General features: G+C 43.1%; 1 protein-coding gene across 1 annotated transcript in view; it reads right to left on the bottom strand.

Annotated features, from left to right (window-relative positions):
* Positions 1 to 21,538, bottom strand: part of LOC133968924 (collagen alpha-1(XI) chain-like) — a 74,479-nt gene that overhangs the window by 36,019 nt on the left and 16,922 nt on the right. The window contains exons 5-23 of the mRNA XM_062405182.1: positions 18,965 to 19,093; positions 15,812 to 15,901; positions 15,431 to 15,529; positions 13,132 to 13,440; positions 11,905 to 11,970; positions 10,824 to 10,865; positions 10,325 to 10,387; positions 7,745 to 7,819; positions 7,171 to 7,254; positions 5,114 to 5,170; positions 4,580 to 4,633; positions 4,409 to 4,462; positions 4,015 to 4,068; positions 3,876 to 3,929; positions 3,141 to 3,194; positions 3,003 to 3,047; positions 2,243 to 2,296; positions 2,103 to 2,147; positions 876 to 929 (exon numbers count right to left, since the gene is read on the bottom strand). Coding sequence (XP_062261166.1) covers positions 876 to 929; positions 2,103 to 2,147; positions 2,243 to 2,296; positions 3,003 to 3,047; positions 3,141 to 3,194; positions 3,876 to 3,929; positions 4,015 to 4,068; positions 4,409 to 4,462; positions 4,580 to 4,633; positions 5,114 to 5,170; positions 7,171 to 7,254; positions 7,745 to 7,819; positions 10,325 to 10,387; positions 10,824 to 10,865; positions 11,905 to 11,970; positions 13,132 to 13,440; positions 15,431 to 15,529; positions 15,812 to 15,901; positions 18,965 to 19,093 — 1,482 coding nt within the window. The remainder of the gene's footprint in view (positions 1 to 875; positions 930 to 2,102; positions 2,148 to 2,242; positions 2,297 to 3,002; positions 3,048 to 3,140; positions 3,195 to 3,875; positions 3,930 to 4,014; positions 4,069 to 4,408; positions 4,463 to 4,579; positions 4,634 to 5,113; positions 5,171 to 7,170; positions 7,255 to 7,744; positions 7,820 to 10,324; positions 10,388 to 10,823; positions 10,866 to 11,904; positions 11,971 to 13,131; positions 13,441 to 15,430; positions 15,530 to 15,811; positions 15,902 to 18,964; positions 19,094 to 21,538) is intronic.

Below are 21,538 nucleotides of genomic sequence, written 5' to 3'. Positions count from 1 at the left end.
TTGTACTATAATTCCATTTCTCTCTTCTACGTCCAACCATTGTTTTGATTGGTCGGCTCCTTCATGCTGCCTGTTGGCATCTGTTCACTCGGCCGTGCAAAGGAAGGTCCATTATTTTTCTACAGCTCATTTTTAAGTCACTCATCTTAAAGACGTATTTGGAAGTCGCCCAAAGTAGAATTACAAAAAAAAGTAAAAAGGTGTTAACAACGTGAAATAAAAGAGCTGTGTTGTTCAGCTGTGGCCTTCAGTGGAGCCCGGTGAAACTAAAAGGAGCAAGTTATTTACTCGACCTGTTTACCATCAGGACAGGTTCCTGCTTATTCATTCCAGGGAAGTGACCTCATCCTGTCCAGGCTGTGAGCAGCAGCGGGATTTCAATCTCTTACCTGGCGATGGCCACGATATATCAGGGGCCTCTGGTTTGTATTAAGGATGGAAAATGTTTTTCCCTGCGCCACCAACTGGACAGTGTAACCAGTGCTACTGGATAAATACAATACGTCTCATCTCAGCGGCACAGAAAGGATGTTTTTCTTGTGACAACAAAGTTCAAATTGAATATGAGCAAGTGTTTGGGAAATGCCTCACAGAGCGGCGGTTATTTGAGGTATGAAGGATGGAGAGAGCAGGGAGAGGAAGTGGAGAGAAATAAAAACATGCCTGCGAACATCTGATTAAAAAAACAGGGGCGCGAATGATCACCTGCGTTTCCCCCGCTGTAAAAAGAGAAATGGCAAAGAGGAGCATGAGAAAGGGACAGATATGAGGCAGGGACGAGAGAGTGGGAGACTCAGCTAGAAAGACAAGAGCAATCCAACAGGGTGAGGAAAAAGAGATAGATACTAAAAGAGAGGGAAAGAGAAGGAACTTACATGTGGACCAGGCAAACCCTGCTGCCCATGAGGCCCTGGCTCTCCTTGTGGACCCTGCACATGAGAAAGGAAAGGTGGCGATTAATGTTTGTAATTTCTGCAAATTGATTCTCTTCTATTCATTATTAAACATGGCAGCTACTAAAAAACAATACTGCCAAAATATGAGATAAATATAAAAAAAATATACAGCGGAAAACTAATCTTATGTCTAAAGGCAAGGAAAACTTCACAAAGACTTATGTGCATCTTGTCTTTTGCTCCAATGCACTGGATTTAAAGAAACTCTTCAAAGGAACTGGGGCCAGCTTGAGTGGGAACTCTGGATGACCTTGTTTGGTTTGATTAGATTAATCCATGTCAGGAATGTGCCGCTAAAAACGGTGTAAATGTTTGGGGAATGGTTTTTCTGGTGAAGATTGGTGAATGAATTACTTCCTCTGAACAGACGCTGCAGGGCCACAGAACCGTCTGCGTTCGGATTAAAGCTGATAAGACTGAAAGCGGTGGGCTGTGCCGTGTCCCTGCCGAGGTTCAGTGTGCCACAACACAAACAAATAGAAAAACAGAGCGGGGCCCTGTGACGCAGCCTGATCCAGCTGTTACAACAAACACACGAAAAAGACCCTAAACTGAGCTTAAATGAAGGACTGGGGTGAAGCTATAAGAAACATTGTGGTTCATCACTCCTGGAGGATGATGTAAAACCTCCATATGTTCGAGGAGCGCCGCGAGGCAACGTAAACCCGCTGGACAGCTCCGCTACTTTGGATACACTCCGCTTCGATTTTGAGAAAACGCCAAGATCAACAAGCCGGCTGTGGAAATTAATGAGAAGCACACGTAATTTCTCTTGTGATGTGTTGTTTCGACAGCTGTTTGTTTCCTTGGCTCGGCGTCTCGATGATTTAGAGACTCGCTCCGCAACCACAGACAATGTGCGCGCTTGTCTAACTGTCATGACCAATGATCAGTCTGCCTCACTCGAAGCGTCCCACCGGGACCCGCCGGGAAGCTGCATGAGTGATGGGACCACGAGCAGGCAGGATTTGCTGTTATACGCCTTACTAAGACTTAAAGCCTCTTCAGCATGGAGTCCTCAAGTCAGCAGACTTTGCTTGAGAAGTATGATGAGACGGTCTCTGCTACGATTTATCTTCTCGATTGAGCAAATACGATGAGTTTCTACTTTTCCTGGCTAAATATGAAACAAAGAGCAAAACTCACCATGTTTCCTTTGGGACCGGCTTGCCCATCGATTCCAGGGAGACCCTAAGGAAATCAGAATTCCGAAACTTAAGTTGATTGAAAGCCTAAAAACACACACGAGTGGTATAAAAGTTGAGGCGTATGGAACATTTACTTACACGCTGTCCTGCGGTACCTTGAGACCCTCTGGGGCCGAGCAAACCTCTAGGACCCTGGATGTAGACACAATTATTATTATTTAAAATAATGTAAAATTGTATTTTGCAATAAATTCATTGACTCTAATCTGACTGCAACAGTTGCAAACATATATGTGCAGGACCCTTAGATGCACTGGAAAGTGACTCACTATGTAAAATACTGACCTCCTGAGGTCATGCATGGTAACTGCAGGGGTAATTCAGGGAATGAACAAAAGTTGTTTTTATCCTTGAACTCTTGTGTTGTTAATTTGAAAACAATGTCCTTACTCTGCTCTTTTATCATGTGGACACTGAGGGATGAAACTGTGAGCAACTATGTCGGTTTAAAAGGACAATATTGTTTTGGGTCAGAAAGGGAGTGAGTCATTGAGACGGAAAGGGGCAGAATATGGCAGTTTCTCATAGAGCGATGACAGAACAACACATTTCCCCCAGTTCAACTTTCATGATCTATTATTCAGAGCCATTCAGACTTGGCAAGGACGAGACTACGGGTGCAATGGTCCTTTTGCAGACAGGAATGTTGATACAAGAAGAGAGGAGGGCGAGGCGATGTATTAAAATAATTGCCGGAATGAGTGTCGGGGTAAAGGAATGAGGGGAAGAGGACGAAAGGAAAGGAGCTGTGTGTTAGTTGTGTTTTCAGTGTTTTCTTCTCTGTGACGTGAGCCGCACTTTAAAGATCCTGGTTCGCTCAGATCCGAAATGTACTTACGCTCTCTCCAGCCACACCTCTCTGTCCAACCTGGCCATCTTCACCCTGCGAATGGACAGAAGAACAGAGGGTTAATGAGGGATTGTGACTGTGTATCAGAACAAGGTGAAGGTGTATGGCGACTGAGGTGCTACTTACTCTTGGGCCGTCCTCTCCTGGAGGACCCGGAGGACCCGATGGACCGAATTCTCCCTGGAGAGAGATCACAGGAGAAGGGATGTGAACAAAGGAGTGGGAGCAGCGGGGGTCACACAAGCTCCTACAAGCTGGAAAGATGCTCCTAATTTCTACGTTTTGAAAAATATGATATGGGCCGCAAATTCAGAAGCAAGAGAGTGTCTCTAATCTACATCGAGCTCGGTCACCACAATTGGCACTGGTCTATATGGTTTCCACTATTCATAGTGCTCTATAAGAACGAGTCTACAACCGGGTGGCCCTGTAATTACTTAGTATAGGATAAGGCCTGTCTAGAAATACCCCTCTGTGATCTATGTGTTCACTCTACTGGCTTCTTTTAAGCAGGCCCAAAATTCCACAAGCACCACACTCAGCCCTCCCTGTCCGCCTCCAGGCCTGGTTGGAGTCAGTCCCACCGCTGGTAACTGGGTCAAGCGCCCTAATGAGTTCCACTCCTTCAAAATTCATATCTGTCAACAATGGGGCGCGCGTGAGATGGATGGGAGGCGGCGTCTGAGCTACCAGTCGGGCCCGATGCTGCTGTGAGGCGCGGGGCTGAAACTACTGGGACCAACTGGGACTAGAAATAAGAGACTGTGGGATGTTATTTTTGGAGACGGACGTTTTTGATGATGTTCGTCCTCTGATCTTGTTAATTCACGAGACCCTCAAATTATCTCTCGTCTTACTTACTCTGTGTCCCTTCTCTCCGGGCAGACCTGGGAGGCCGTCGAATCCTCGGTCACCCTGGAAAAGAACGGCAACAAACGGTTACAGCTCCAAACACAGATAATCATATTTATTATTTTCGTAAACCTGGTGCATGCTTCACCTTGGACCCGGACTCTCCTGGCTGACCTCGAGCTCCGTCAGCGCCGTTACGACCCTGGAAGACATGGAAACATCATCATGTCGGCCTTCGATTGTAATGACATTAGAAAGTATTCAATTATGTTGAAAGGCCGTGCAGAATAAACACAGGGAAGATGCTATCATTCCCCTGACGAGTTCACATTTAAATAAACATGACTTTGTGAATTTGGTTGACACACAGAGATGTTATTGAGAGCAGCTGACTTCTTTGACATATAGCCATGTTTCCAATTAGACAGGCTCTTCTCTTCGGGCATTGTGGACCGAAATATGGGACGCCTGCAAGAGCTTAATCAATCAATTTTATAAGGTTTAAAAACCTCTTACTCAGGTTAAGTATCAGATAGTCTTACCCTCTTTCCTGGTTTTCCTGAAGGCCCTGTCGAACCTTGAAGACCTCTGGGTCCCTACGGAGAACAGACATAAGGAAGCTTATTGTACAAAGAAAGAAGAAAACAAGGATAAAGCAAAGACTACAGCGAGGATAATCTTTGTACAGAATAGATGACTTGGTTCCTTCTCACCTGTGGTCCGGAGTCGCCACCGTCACCTTTAAGACCAGAAGCACCAGGACCTCCCTATCAAACACAGACATTGCACATTTAAAGAATTCATCTGTCTTCACTGATGACACTTGGCTTAAAAAACAATATAATCTAGGTTCGGCCAGAATTCAACTCGAATCCAAACACAAAAAGGAAGGATTTAAAACTTGGACTGTATATATACAACTGATCGACCTTCTGGAGCATCTTATTATTTAGAATTACAGGATTGCTCATGGTAAATAACATGTAACACTAAAGAAGCCAGCTTTTGTATTTTTTTAATTTTAATTACCCGCTCAAATAACTTATCTGGTAGATGTAAAATAAATCCTCTCCCAAGCGGGTAGAGAGTGTGTGGGAGATCCACGTGTGCTGGGGAAATGATTAAATGCTCGACGTTGAACCTTTCACACGAGGTTCCTCTAATCACCTGGTGTGTTTCTCATCAGTTACAGACAGGACAGGAGGGTCAAGCCGATCGGTGGCATGTGTTTGTAAATAGCTACTCACCACAGGACCAGATCTCCCTGTCATGCCCGCAGGCCCTGGAGGACCTCTCATAGCCAGCTGTGGATTAGAAACATTTCATTAGACCACTGCTCAGCAAACGTCTCCTGCTTTTACATCTATGACGAGTGAAGGGATGAATAAAAGAAACTGTATTTCATCCTCAAACAAAAGAAATTGCATAAATCCTTTATTTGTGCAGTCATGTCTGTACATGATTAGGTTGTGTTTGCAGTCAAAGCATCAGTTTATGTTTATGAGTGTTCTGCTAGATTAGAAAGTAAAGTTCTACTATTGTTATTCTCCATCTGAAGAACATTTATCTATTTTAAAACTAACTTGTTATGGATTAAATATTCTGCATGTACTTGCTGTAATAAAGCAGAATGTTCCTGTGTTGAATTTGACTCAGTATTCATTCATCTGAGTGGATTTAACACATCAAGGGGTCTGAAATATAATTTAAAAAAATAACTCAAATCATAAGCATCATATTTTAAGAACCTGTAAATCTGCAAACTTGACTCTGTTGTGGTTTTCACAGTTTCACAGGTCTTTGTTGGTGATTATGGTCGACCACAGTGTGGTGCTTTCCAAAGGTTTGCCTGTAAAGCATTTGAATGACATGGATTTTCTAATTCCATGAAATCAAATCATGCCCAATGCTTCACGTTAAATCACACATTAACCCACTGTGGGAGTTTTTGTTGCAGGTGCCAGAAAACATAAATACAGAGGCACTAATGAAGAATTAACAAACTGCAAATAGCTCAAAAAGAGCATTTGTGTCTATGAGTCACTTTCAGTTGATTCCTGCCCTCGTTTTTTCTCTGTTTCCTTCCTCCAACACTTGGCAGAAAAGACAAACACAGAAAGGTGACAAGTGTTTTTCTAGATATTACCAAACACCGGGTCTGGCAATGCTCCAGCTCCACCGAGCGTTGTGAAAATGTGTTAATATTTTTGTGTTTGTGCCACACTTAATAGTCTCCATGTGTCGCATGATAAATCACACCTTGCCTAAAGCCTAGAGCCGCATATTTCATTCTGTTTTTTTTTTTTCAAAAGTGCCATGGCTATCCCCGCTGAGTGGGTGTGAAAATCTGCTGTGGGTTTTATTTATAACCTTTATTTAAACTTGATGAATCACTGAGGGCTGATTGACAATGACGTCAACTAGGTGTTAAGGTTTTAAAAGATAGAATACAAAAGAGGAAAATCAAATAAAACCACTTCATACAGAGGAACTTATAATTGCTCAGAAGAAAAGGGACAAAAGGATGATGAGTTGTTTGTGATGATGGATTTAAATTGTTGTTTTTAAGCTGCTTTGTGCAAAGACACTAAAAGCAGGGCTGTCAGGTTGGGACTCGCAGAGAAAGCCAGACAACCTGTTCAGCATCAGAGCAATAAAAGAAGGGAGTTTCCCCAATAAGAGTCCTGTAAATAAACATATACAGATGCCTATCAGGTCCATCAGGCAGAGGAGACCACCCAGGTTTTTCTTGCAGGATGCAAAGCGAGCATCACCTGTGATTAACCTGAGGGCAGAGTGCTAAACAGCATCCAAGGGTTCAAGAGTGGAAGCAGAGGCTTGACTATAAACCCCTCAGAAATAATGCAGAACAGAAAGAAAAACTCCTCCACCTACACAACTATCCAAGTTTGTCGTAAAGTCTTTATGAGGATGCGTATATGAAAGTTGAATTTATCATATATCCAAATACCAAGGAATTCATGTTGTGTATTGGACACAGAAACGTGTTTGCCCCCAGTATCTGTAGCTCAAGTGGAAAGCATGAAGTTAGATTTAAGTTCCTTTAACAGAAGGTTCACATTCTTAAGTGTAGCTTTAAGAACATTTTATTATGTCACCTGACACGGTCATATTTTAAATTCAGGCAGTTTATAGGTGGAGGGGGACTTGTGAATATGGGATTACTGTTTTTATTATTTGTTACACTTTATGGGTCATCAAAAGGTTTTTCTTTGCAGGTATGTAAACGCTCATGAGAAGAAATCCTAGTTGCACCGAGAACACGTTTGCCCCTGATACTCACCCTGGCCTGAGACAGGATGGCCTGAGCCTGAGCTTCCTGGGCTGAAACCACTGGTCCCTTGTGCGACTCGCCACCCGCACGGAACTGTCAACGACGAAACAAAACAAATAACACAATTAAAAATCAAATTGACTTGTAGGTTTTAACAGAGTGAGACGTCTAACGACCTCCCCTGGTGCCCGTGTTCAAACATTTGCTCGGTTCTGTGAAAACCGTAAAGCTGTCACCATGTCACACACGCACACTTTCAGACATACATAAGCTGGAAAACCACCACAGGCAGCTCAAACACACACACACACACACACACACAGACACACAAATATGTGTCACAGAGTCTTTCAAAGCCTCAGTCACTGGTTCCACTCCATGGCACTGGCTGACATTTACAATGTAAGTGATTTGTAACCCAAAGAAAATAATGTTGCGGTCCTTTGGCCTCCTGCTGACGCTGTGAGGTAAACGTACTAAATGGAGGGAGTTCTCGGACCAACGCCTGAGATGAAGGATGCACAGCGTGTGAGGAAAATACGACAGAAACTCCCATGGACGTGTGGAAAGTTGCAGGACTTACTGGCAGCATCAGAATGGTACCTGGAGGCCCAGGGACACCGTCCGAACCGGGAATACCGGGACGTCCTGGAGGACCCTGGAGAGTCAGAAGAAGGGGAAGCAGTTAGTCTTTCTCTGAGCAGGGAGATATCATTCCTCTTTGTGATGCAGCTAGAGCTGAGGTCACCAACCGAAGCAAAGTCAATAAAATCCCCATTAAGTACAGTAATGCTACTCAAAGGTCTTGTTGCCGACAAACACATATTCAAAGTACTTAATTTAGACCAGCTATTGCTTTGTGTTGCATTCCAGCCTAGCAATTAATTAAAAGTGGTTAATAAGCAAGTCGTATATTTTCCCTCGGGATAACATGATTATTTTGCCCTTCCTCTATAAACCCCTGGAGGTGCTGGGTAAACTGGGGAAAAAAAAGAGACTGATAACAATAATAACAAACAACAGTTATAACAGTGGCAGTGAAAAACTAATCTACACAAAGCAAACCCCTTCTTTATCTGCAACAATAATTTCCATGCGGAGGTCCTTTGCTCTGTTTCTTATTCCAAACGGATAATTGACTAATCCCAAAGAAAAGAAGAACACAGGGAGTTCAGTCACAAAGTGCTAAAATGAAAACTTTAGCATTTCATTTTTAAAGTAATATTCATAATGCGTTAGAAAAAGGTGATGTGTTTTCACTTTCTCCCATTTTACAATCATGAGAGCAGTAATTAGTTGTTCCGATGCCCTTTGAGCTAAGCGCTAAGATTAACATGCTAACATGCAAACATTAGCATTGCATGTTCACATTCCCACTGTAGCATATTAACAGTGCATACGAATGGGGAGGGCAACATAGTACAGCATGCTATGTTAGCATTAGCTCAAATTACATCCATTGTTGTGGACTAAAAGATGGACGACACGTCTTCACTTCTGGTGGTCACGGTGTGGAGCAGCAGAATCAAGGTCACATGCTTGACTCATCAGGTGTCAGGTGATTTGGCTTCACTTTTTTTGTGTGTGGAGGGGGGGGGGCTGTCATGTCGTCATCCTTTATGTACAGCCTATGGATATAGTCAATAGTTCTACAGGGATACTGGCCTGAACTCAGGTGCAAAAACGTGTTTGGTGACAGATGAACTGTCAGGGTTATTAAAATCAACAGGATTCACCCTCTGGGAACCATGAATATCTGTACTATTCAAAAGTTGTTGAGGTATTTAAATTACAAACTGACTGACATTCTGAGAGCCACGCCAAGAATGTGGATTGAATCTCCTCGATTGCATAACGTTGCTCATATTGAATAATGACAGTAAGAACAGACAGTCAAATTATAATACGTCTAGAACTTGATTTAATAAAGACAAAAGAAATGATCATAAATCAGATCAGGCCTCAGTCGGACCCACTGGTTCCAGAGAATCCAGGATCTGTTTAGCAGTCCTGTCATGTGCTGCAATCTCAGACTGTCGACTCAAATTGATGCCATGTGTTCACATCTGCCTTTTCCCCCCAGAGGTGGTAAATACTCGGTATCCAATGCTGTTACAGTACGCACAGCGGCCCCTAGTGTCAATGACCGTCCTGCATAGCTGGGAAAGTGGTATCTGAGTGGAAAGGAGAGAGGCCGTGGTGATGATGAGTGAAATGAGCCGATCAGACGTCGAGCCCAGACGGATTCTGCGCAACGGAAAACCGCAGGACTACAGAACCGAGTCACTCCTAATCCCCCGGTCAATCCTCAGCAAGACTCGTTCTCTTGGGAGGAAATAAGGGGAGGGGGGGAGGACTTTTGGTGCAGCAAAATATGTTCTGATCACTTTGACTCTGTGGAACAATAAGCCTTTTGTACTGGTCATACTGGAGGAGGCACGTTTGGGTGTTTTGAGGCTGGCAAAGAAAGGGTTAACCTCCAGAGACGTGAACTGATCTGCTGAGAGTGCGATGAGAGGGGGGTGGGGGTGCGGGGCAATCACCACATTTGAGAAAAAAAACTAAAAAAGCCGGGATCCAGCGTTCTCGAAGGGGTCGGGCTCTTACTCTGTGTCATCCAATCAATCACCAAGTGAGAGGAATCCCACAGGGCTGGGAGAAGGTTGAGATTTCTACATATTTTTTGCAGTCTCCCTGAACCTCTCACAGGTCCTGTGTTATACCAACACAGCTGTAACACAACAACACAACTTCTCTTTGTTTATTGATAGTTTATGGGCATCTCACTTGCCTCACCCGCCCCCCCCCCCCCCAACTGCTGCAGTAACAAGCTGTGTCCAATTGCATTATTCATTCCATGACATCGAAATGTTACTTCACAGTTTTTACAATATACAGGAAGACGGCGGGATAACATATCCAGGGTGTTTATGCTGACACCCATAATTCCACTGAATTAAAGGCTAAGGTTAAAAATACTTTTTTTTGCCAATTATAACCTGAAAAACATGCATCTCTGTTGATATACAAGTCATCTGGAATCTTAATTGTTTGTTCCGCATGTCTTTTATTCAAAATACAAGTTGCTGGGAAGGAGAATGGGGGACGGGGTTACTCAACAACATCTGCAATCAGCTGGGAAATGAGGCCGGTCTTCACTCACCCTCTCACCATGATCTCCTGAGGCACCTGGGGGACCCTGCAATCCTGCGGTACCAGGAAGACCCTGAAAACCACACACACACAGACACACATGGACTTAGCATATTATATCCCAGGCTGCTGCTAACCAGCAGTCCCACCACACTCTATCCAATACTTCACATGCAGAGGCCAAAAAAGACAGAGGGAAAGACATGGGTTCAAAAAGACAGAAGCCTCAAATAAAATAGGACCCCAACCCCCATCTCTCTCTCTCTCTCGCTCTCTCTCTCTCTCTCTCTCTCTCTTTCTCTCTCTCTCTCTCTCTCTCTCTCTCTCTCTCTCTCTCTCTTTTAAGCGCACACACACACATGCGCAAATTCACATTTTGACTCTCTCTCCCAACTCAAGCTTCACTGGCGATCAGGACTGACACTCTTTCCATAAAGACATTTTTTCCCTCTTTAGCTGTTCTCCATCTGTTGAAGGCAGACAGGAGTGCGGGAGAACGTGATACTCACTGGTTGGCCGGGGGCTCCTTGGGGTCCTTCAATAAGCATCCCCTGAAAAAGGAAAAAAGGGGGATACAGTAGCATTACGGGGCGGCTCGTAAATCCAGAAGCAATTTGAGGAGAGGGAGAAGACGTGAAAAGAGCCAGTGGGCGCTCAGGGTTTGATGCTGAGGAGTTGGTCTCATATGAAGCTCAAGATGGTAACAAAGCTCCAGCTACTTGAAGCTCTGATCTATACAATCTTTGTGGCAGTGGTGGTAACAGGTTGTTGTGTTTATGGACATTCGAGCAAACATGAGTTCAATCTCATCAGGAGGGAAGATTGTCTTTGGCTGTAATTGCCTCGATAAAATAAACATAGAGTAGGCAGAGAATCTACAATTAACAGAACAACTAAAGATAGACAGTGGTTAGAGCTAAGGCAGGTCTACATATAGATCATGTACAAAGGGTTAAAGTTCAGTATTAACATCTGTCTCAGATGATCCGTTCACACATGTCCGGCTCTAAGATTATCAGTTGACGACAGCCGTCTTCAGAAAGAATCTCCATTTTTCAGTGACCACGTAGAATCGTATCTTACTTGACCGCTCTGTAAGCACATGTGTCATATCTGTGCTCAAAAATCAAATGATGTAGTTTGTGGCCACACCGACTGAGCAGATGGGTTTGTCATCAATGAGTTAGATTTAAAAAGTTCTATGAGACGTATTTGAAATATGAGGTCAATGTGTGGCACTTTTGATATTGTGGTGGTTGGCACAATTAACTCCATATATGGGAGACACTGAAAAAATGTGAAAATGCCTTCGGTCCATTATGAAACTGTAACGGGTCCGAGGACATCAGGTGAGAAGGCAGAGCTCCATTGATGTATGATATCAAATCAACATTAGCTGACAGATGCTAAAAGATGAAGGATAAACAACTGCATGAATTTGCTGAGGTCATAAAGCTGTAACATTAGCAGGCTAATATACTGTGATCTTGTAAAGTTGTTCTCGGTTTGTTTCTAGTACATTTCATTTCCAACATTTGCATTTATCCTCTTACACGGCATTGAAATCGGCTTGAAATCAGTTTCACTTACTGGCTCGATGACGGCAGGTTCGCCCTTCTCTCCTTTCTCCCCCAGGTAACTCTGACCTCCACCCACCTACAGACATAAGACAGACCAGGTGAGGCTTTTTTTTTTACACAGGAACAGGGGAGAAATTCATCCGTAAAGACAGAGCACCAACAGGTTTGAGAGCCAAAAAGGGAAAATGTGAGACCAATGAGCAGCAGATGCCCTGACTGATGCCCAGGGTGTCTTCTCTTTTATAGAGGTTACGTAAAACTCCGACATATCTGTGAGAGAAACATATTAGCAGCATGCTGACTGCTGCTCTGCACTCTTATAAGGATTTAAGGAGTTCTCAAGGCAAAAAGCAAGGAGGGTTGGGGTGGGGGGGGCTCTCAAGCCTGCTGGAAAAAATAAACCTCAAGAATGATTTTTGCAAGAAGCTATAATTTTGACTTTGGTCGGACTCCTATTTATTAAGCTTCCTAAAAAGCCAGGGACTGAAAAAGAAAAAGACCCCAACTGTGCACAAATGTCGAGGTGGTCACCTGACACTATCCATACAATGACTTCACATGAAGGGAATCCACAAACCACCTACAGCAGCGCGTCCATAACCCACCAGATTGTACAATCTAGCCTGGGGAGCACTGCTTTCACGCATTAGGGCTCCGGCATACTGAGATTGTAGCGTTGCGAGCTCTAACAGAGCCGTTTGGAATAATAGAATTATTCAAGCAGACGGATCTAAAGCCAACGTGTCACTTCCTGCCTCTGTGGATCTGGACCCCGAGGCCCGGACGGGGGCTGGAGAGAAGCCTCCACCGACCCCGGCTCAGCGGTTACTTCTGCTTGGTTTTGGATGTGATGAAAAACATTTGCTGGGCCTGAAGTTTGTCATCAGGTAATCCAAACAGACATCGGTGGGATAACCGGGGGGAGGCGTGTCTGTGAGACAGCAGAGGTCAGCGGGGTCGAGAGGTCACAGAGGGCGTGTCTGCGCTGACAGCCTGGTCGACATCTGTTTATCTCCTGGAGACTCAGCCACACAAGGTGGCGGGTTCGAGGCTGCTGTTGTGTTTGTGTTTAGTGAACGCGAACGCAGAATGCTCCGAGCTACAACCCGATACCAGTAGAAACAACAAACAGCACAAATTGCAAACACCCCGTCACGCAGACACAAACGGCAAATTCTCCATCTTTCCACATTCCTGCCCCCCCCCCCAACCACCATCATTCCACCGAACCACTTACGTTGCTCTCTCTGAAGTCTGTCTCTGCCGGAGCACCCTGACCAAACTCGTCCTCATTTGTGGGAGATGTAGGCCTGGCTTCAGCGGTGCCATAGTCACCATAGTCGCCATAGTCGTACGGCTTCTCTACAAACTCTTTGTTGTCATATTCCTTCATGTCGTACTCCTTAAACTCATACGCGTCAGTGCCAGGCTCCGCCTTCTCTTGGGCGTCGACGGGGGCAGCGGCCGTTTCCACAGCTGCCGTGGGGTCCAGCCCGACCTGCTCCACGCCGGTGATGTAATCATCCACTATTTCCCCATCGTAGCTCTGTGATCGGTGCAGGCGTGGCAGTGAGGGGGGGGCAGGGGTTGTTAGGATGGGAGAGAATATGGAGGATTGGTTAGTTAAATGAAACCATGTGAACAGCATCAGTGATTCACATGTTTATTTTTAACACAATCAAAGCATTAGTGTTGAGCAGTTTTGTTGAATCATCAGACGCCAACTAGGTAAAACTCCTTTATGGGAATTTTCCACTTAGTTGTGCACACCTCCTTGTGTCTAACGTGGGTTGGCATCCATAGCTCAACATATGTGATTTAATAATCACATTTTTTACTCTTAATTGCTTCTCTGTAGAGCAATCAGAATGTGATTTGTCCCAAAGTAAAGACACAAAGATGTTTGACACAAGTTAAAAGCAAAATATACAAAAAAATGCTGTATATTTTGAAATATATTCAAGTTTTATCATTACAGTCTGAAGGTAATTTAGAAAGCATTATATTAAATATTTCAATCTGAAACAACAGATCAAATGCTTAACAGTAAAGTTTAGTTTGAAAAATACTGAACTTTTTAAGAACTAAACCAAACAAAGATAAAATATGAATATTCAAAACCTGTTTACAATCTGAGGCAAAAGGGAAAGTTGATTGTGGAGTAACACTTGCACTTTGGTTGTAAATCAATCATGTGATCAGCGAGTTGAAACAACCTCTCACGCAAATATTGTTTCTGTGATCATCCTTTTGTGAGTTGACATTTGTTTCACACAATTTTCTATTTGTGCAATCTTGGTTGATTAACGTCCATTTAAGTTCACTGCAGCTCACATTAGTCACTTTTCACTTCGTGGAATAGTGTGACACATCTTAGGCAGAATGACTACAGGATATTTCTTCTCTCTCTCTCTCTCTCTCTCTCTCTCTCTCTCTCTCTCTCTCTCTCTCTCTCTATATATATATATATATATACAACTATTCCTTGTTCTAAACTGGTAACCAACTTCTGAGTCACCGGTCCATTTCCCAGTATTTCAGACAACAATCTCTCTAATCTGTCGTCATTACATGGAACATTTATCGTACAATACAAACCAAAAAAGCTAATCCCTCCACTGAACATTTAACAAACCACAAGCTATGGCTAAATTTAGTCAAGACCTCAACAGTTGGTTATATTTTAAGCAACGTGCGGCCCCAGCCCAATGTGCACTATGAGACATCCAGGGCTAAACTCTATAAAATGGGATAATGAAAGAATAATTGGATGCACAATCAGTGGAAGTTATCAGTAATATAAACAACCTCCCACTGACAACACAATACTGCAACACACCAAAAAGCATTGATAGCAATTTGGTCTAATTTGAACCCACTGTATGAAATGTCTAAGAAGTTGTCCAGTGCAACACAGTCTCCAGTCATCAGACGTGTTCAGTTACATGTGAAGTTTCCATGGTTCGCCCTCTGGCCTGTCATCTCTTATAAACATAATGTCTGGAGCTGAGTGAAGCTGCATTATCCACCTCAAGGCAAAAGACAATACAATTGGCCGTATTGTTTTAGTTTAACCCCCAAATGTTCCTCATTAAGCTGAGTTTTATGTGATGGTTAAGCACAAATTAAAGCAGGATCTGCCATATTCAGGATATGGCAGAGACGTAGTGATGGGATGTGTCTGTCTGCTGATTTTCCATCGGTCACGGTTCGTTTAACGACAGAGTTTTCCTGGTTCTCTCTTTATCCAGACTCCGTTTGATGGAGGCTGTGTCTCTGTTTGAAGTTAGTGGGGCCTCGTTTTGGTTTCAACCTCCACTGGCGATCATCAAAATATGTCTTGTTGTTGGTGATACCCTGAAGCGTGTTTTGTCATAGCTGTTCTACTGTATAATTTTACAAATATCCCTAAAATTCAAATTGTCACACTGTAAATTGTCTTGATTGCTAATTCACATCCAATATCAGAATATATTTTATTGCAGACGAAGATCATAAAAACATAACATTTAAAAATGAAATCTTTGTTAAGTTACCTGTCCTTGTCCGGCGGTGTCAGTGGGAGTTTCAGGCTGACTTCCATCCACTGTGGAGTAGTCATACTCACCTGTGTAGTATTCTGCACCCGCTTTAGTCTGCAATAAGAGCAGGAACGGCACAAAGGAGAAGCGTTATCCATGCAAATCATTACAGTATTTGACAGTTTCTTTAACACAATACAAGTCAGTATTTGCAGAGACTTTGTAATATGTGTGTAAAGAAGTTAAATTATTGAGCATCTAGCGAGTATACAGCTAAATAACTATTAGGAAAGGGAAGAAGATCAGAGGGTGAAAGGACATGAGAGAGAAAGACGGACATCGTGTTGTTGTGTCATCATGGTAGGAGCCATGATCACGGTATTAGTGAAGTGTTACCTCGGTCTTGGCTCCTTCAGTTGGGGGAGCGTCAGTGGTTACCACTCCTTCACTGTAGTCATAGAACTCACCATATTCATAGTTAGTGTACTGGAAGGAAAAAGGGACAGGGGGGCAATCGGTTAATTGGTCCAATCATGTAAACACGGCAGCACAGATATGTTGCGCAGTATTTACATGGCATGTATGAGTATGTTATTCTTATACCAGAGTACAATCTGTATCATGCTATTTTATAAATAACATGGTCAAACGATGAAAATCTCACATCCATATTAAAAACGGAAACTTATTTTGGATATGGATGACAGCAGCAGTCATCGATTCCTCTGAGCTTCACGTATCCTGGCTTAGAGAATCATATGCGTAGTTTAACAAATATTAAAATTCTCCAACAGGATTTTAGAAGGTTAATTTATAACGCCAGTAAAAAACGCATCTGTCTGCAATGTTTAGTTTTGTATGCCAACAATAGACTCTCTGACTATTTCTCTGTTTTTTTTGTTGAAAACAAGGCAAACATAATAACTTTAAAGAAATTATAAGAAAAACTTTTTGGAATATATTCTTATTAGTTGTTCTCAAAATCTACACCACTTTTTTGTCTCTCTGTTTTATAGGGGTCTGAAGCCAGGAGAGTTAGCTTAGCCTAGCATAAAGACTCAAAGTGGATAGAAACAGCTAGCCTGACTCTGTTTAATCTGCATTAAATCTATAATTAAATTGCTAATTGGTCCCTGGCACTAAAGAGAAGAGAGAGGAATCAATCCTCTGGTTTTACTCTCCGCAAGAAAGCAAATATGTGTTACTACAACATGTCAAACTATTTCCTTTAAAAATAACCAATGTTGATGGATCATTGTGTAATTTTAACATTTAACATTTGAACTCTCCACTCAGTTTTTTTGCTGCTCTTACACAGTCAAAACGGAGGCTAGTTAGATTAAGTTAACAGACCGACCCCCGACATGCAACGCTCTATCAACACAGGGATAAATATTAGTCCCTGGACAACTGCTAAGCTCATAAAAATAATACAAGATCCACGGTTTGCTGTAATGCTGGCTTGGCCTCGTTTCAGCGGCCAAGACGGAGAGAGGGGGTCAAACAAGAGAGAAGCCCTTGGCCAGACCGACGAGACTGACTGACACCGGAAACAGAAAGAGGGACAGGGTCAGAAGATAGAGGACGAGAGAAGGATTTATAGAGATTTATGGCACTGAAGCGCTTGGCTGAGTTGAAGGTCTTCACCACAGGCTTGGATCAAAGGCATAAATACTGAAGAGAGCTCATAAAAAAAAGGAAAAGCTCCCTCTTCCTTCTCCTGCAGCAATCTCCTTTCCTCTTTTAACCCAGCTGCAGACATGTGGCTCACGACTGCAAAGGAAGGGCTTAAGGTCGAGGCCAAGGTCAAGGCCACGCTCTGTGCATATTACAGAATTATAGAGGTTTGGTTATTAAAAAAAGAGGGTTCAGACCTCTAAGTACACAAATCTATCTATCTATTTTAACTTTTATGATAGAGGTTTATCAATTGGGGTAAATACAATTCAGTTTGTCAGTTGTGCAGGAGGAAGAATTATTTTAAATATGAAGAAACAGGGGAAAAACATTCCTGTCATAAATGTTCTTAAGTGCAAAATCCTCTCTGCTGTCTATTCAGAATTGACAAGCTCCCTGTCTTGGGAATGAATAGCAACTTGCAGATGAAGCAATATTTTCCAGGACATGGTACCAACTGTACAGCCAATATTTTCAAATGGAGTGTGGACTGTTTTTTTGTTTCTCTTTTCTTTGACCGGGGATTCAAAGTCTGCTTTTCCAGGTACTGGGATTCAAGCTGGGGAAGGAAAAGCTTAAATTTCCCTGGGAGTCTGGGCAGAGCCTGCAGAACTCGTTAGTGATATAAATCACGGGGCCACTCCAAAGTGGGCTCAGACTTCGTGGCAGGGAAAAGGGAAAAGTTTCCAGAGTGAGCTCATCACTTATTTGGTGAAATGCTGAAGGAAAATGTCAGCCGACAGAAAAGCTTGAAGCAGCAAAATAACACAAAATTAATGATGAAAAAAAAGTTCCTGACACAAAGAAATATGAAAAGGCTACAAGGTATGTTTTGGAGCCAGTGGCAATAAAATGTAAAATTTAAACGGGGTTCAAACTCAAAAAGGTATTTTGATACGGCAAAATGTTTCCACCAGTGAAACAGACAAGAGAAAGAGACAGATTGGAGTTTACATAGAAACTCATACCAGCCTGTCTCTGTCAAAGCACTTAAGCCTGAAGGAATGTTTGTAGAAAGGTTTTAGGAGCATGCAATTTGCAGAGGTTATTCTTCTACTGTTTGGTGTATTTCTGGCACCATGAGTGTGTACTGGCTTCCACTAATAACTGTCCAAGACCATTGTTTATGGTGCTGTAGTGTTTTCTGAAAAATGTTTAAATTGGGGTTTAGGAAAAGGAGGAAGTCGCTGATTTCCCCTGGTCTATCTCAAATAACACAATACTGTCCAAACCCAAATCCTTACTCCGGGGCACCAAGGCACGAGGCCTTTGCTTTTTATACTTTGTCTAAACACATCTTGATTTGTTGAAAAGGAGCACACCATCTTGTTTAACAGTTTGTAAGGTTTACAGGGTCATGATGTTCTCCGGTCAGCACAACAAAGAAAGTTGCACGGCGCAGCTCAAATGTTGCTACTGGAAAAAACGTCCAAATACAGACGTTCTAAAAAAGAATCCAGTAGCTGTAGGAACATTAAAGTTTTACATTTCCTTACACGAGAAGTGGTCAACTTCAGGTCAACTCATGCTGACCTACTTCATTCTCACAGTTCCACGCCTTCTATTTCACTGTCTGACTTCATCCTTTGTTTTCTAACTGTTACTGACAACACCCAAGTCCTAAGTTCTCTTTCCAAAGTCCTGTTATCACCGTGACTGCATTTCAAACTCCGACTCTCAATAACTCTTCATCTCTCCTCTTCTCTCTACAACTTTTCTCTTCCTCACTGAATCTTTGAAAACCTCTTTACTTCCCTCTACCCTCCCCCATCTCTCTCTTCCCCCTTCGCTCCCTCTGGAGAACAGCTCATCTCGCTACCTCCTAAATCCATACCCCCTGACGTGACTTATTTCCCCCTTACAGATACCGACCTCGTCTTCAGGTTCCTGAGCCTGGGGGGTGTCATGGTGGTTGGGGGTTTCACAGTCGGGGCTGTAGTGTTCACAGTAGTCGTAGGCTGCCCTGGGGTCTGCGACAATCAGCAGCTGCTGGATGTCACCCTGGAAGAATAGAAGAAGAACAGAAAAAGCAGAGTGTCAGCAGAATGCAGTAAGTCAACACATTTCAGAGAGTAGAGAATCATGGACTGACACATACACTCCCTCCCCGGCAAATTCTTTTCTTTCATCCTAAGTGTTACCCCCCCCCCCCAAAAAAAAAAAACATAAAACATAATGTATACCATAAAAAGGGGGAGTCTGCTGGATAATTTACAATGGTACATGTGTATGTTATGGCCATAACTTTAATTTATTTCAACCGAGGTTCTGAAAAATCAACTTTTTCCAGTTTGGTTTGGAAAAAGATTTGAATACTCTGGAGGCTCAGCCACTGCTGCTGTGGAGGAGAAGCTATAGTCAGATGAGCTGGGGACCAAACTCAGTACTTTTAAAGGGTACTAGGCCAAATTAAGTCTGTAAATACCACATTATATCAGACTGTGTCATCTCGGTACCTGTGAGTGCATCTGGATGGGAGTGATAAAGCATTGAGAGAAAGTGAGAGAGCAGGACTAAGGTGACTACACACTCCAGATCAAAGGGAGGCGGCAATGCACCTGATTGCTGACGGAGAAGAGAATGATGTCCATCGTAAATCATGACAATGGTGAGCAGAGCAGGTGTGGTGAGACACCCGCTGCAGGAGTTGTGATGTGAGATGTGAGGCTGTCCGGAGGCAACACGTCAAACTTCAACAATTTTTCAAACAATGGTTTGATGGTAGCTTAGCATCTTGACTTCCACTAGCCAACACTCAAAGTGTGAACTGCAGTAGTGCCAACAGCAGAAAATGTAAGAGGACACCAAAATGCTTTTTTTGACAATGTTTTCACAGCATTTTTCTGTACACAGGCTCGAACTTTTGACTTTTTAACCGAAGGAATACTCTTTTTTGACCCAGTTGCAAATCTTTTGTACCGGTTCAATGCCCCTCAAAGCCTCGGAGGGGCTCCAACATGTCAGTCACCAAAAACTGAGCAATAAATTGAGTGTGAATTTGACTTATAATGTCCTGACACCAAAAATAACTCAGGAACTCAGGAAACCCTCTTTCTCTGTCTACCCTTTGTTTCTTTCATGATTACAAACAGAAACCAAATGTTAATGTCCTTGAAGTTTTTACAGTTTTCCCTTTGCCTGATTGCCCCAGCGTTGCACAGACGTGGTGATAATTAAATGTGACAATAAAACAACGAGGCAGATGTTGCAGCGTCCCAGAGGCAGTAGTCTCTCGACTATTAATTACATATAGTTTTATGGAACAGCTCAAGGCTTTAGAAGGGTCTGTAAGCTTATAAAAAAAGAACCATTGTATAGGCCCCCTCGCTCAGCCCTTGGAGATGGTAAGTCCGCTACACAGCAGATAAATAACCAAAGTCTGTACTTATCTCAGGCCGTCTGGTTTTCATGAGCTGTTGGAAAAGGAAATGAGATCCCTGCTCACAACCCTTCGATCGGCCAAAGGTTCCTATTCCATGATTTTCTCCAGAGGAATTTCTAAACCCGGGAACTGCTGTGTCACTGGTGGAGGGAATGTCATCTATACCTATTAACCATATGGCCACCTCCGCTGACCTTTAGCAACCAAGAGGACGAATGAATGGGCAAAGAAAGTCCTCAGTGCGGTGCAGAGGTGAAGAGGGGCCACCATCAGGGTGGCCTCTGCAGAGGAAGCACATACATGCAGATTGCATTAAATTACAGGAGGCAACATCTGCACAAGCTTAGACCTCTGGAACGCATTCTATATTTACGGCCCCAATGTTCCCATCATACGTGACCACTAACTCTCCACAGGGTATTGGACAACCCCAACAACAACTGTAACAAAGATGATATGAATTAATTCTTCATATGGAACAATCCGTTGGTGCTTAACAACTTTCATCCCACCTGCGGTTGTGACATTAAGGCTATGATCAGTAACATGTGCTTATCAATGACTTGCAGATCTCCCTTCTCACAAGAAAACCCATACATTATAGATTTAAGTCTTTTCACGGTCTGTGAGGTTTTATGAGGAATAGCATTTCTTCAGTTTGCAGAATCTTGGGTGTAAAGGTCTCATAATAGATGAAGGCGATAAAAATTCACGTTTCCAACAGTACTACCCACAATCCAAACATTTGAAACCTTGTCTGTTTCAGGTTTGCAGCTGCAGGAAGTTCTCCATAAGAACTGCAAGAAGTGGTAAAATTATAACTAGAGAAAAAACCTTGTATTCATAGTTTCTCTGTCTCTATTCTGAATCCACCTCCGCAGCCCCTTCATTAAAATAAGTGGGCAGCATGTGAGCAATGCAGAGTCAGTCCAACGAGATCCGACTGCGGTTGCACTGGGCAGCTTCCAGGTGTGAATGTGTGTAGCCGAGCGAAGAGGAGGGCGTTTCGGCGAAAAAGAGAATCTGCTTATTGAGGGGGAAAATATCCTGCTCACCAAAGTTCA

The sequence above is a fragment of the Platichthys flesus genome, chromosome 14, assembly GCF_949316205.1.
Source record: "Platichthys flesus chromosome 14, fPlaFle2.1, whole genome shotgun sequence".
Lineage (NCBI taxonomy): Eukaryota > Metazoa > Chordata > Actinopteri > Pleuronectiformes > Pleuronectidae > Platichthys > Platichthys flesus.
Note: the sequence above shows the minus strand (reverse complement) of the source record. Positions and strands in the feature narration are given on the sequence as shown.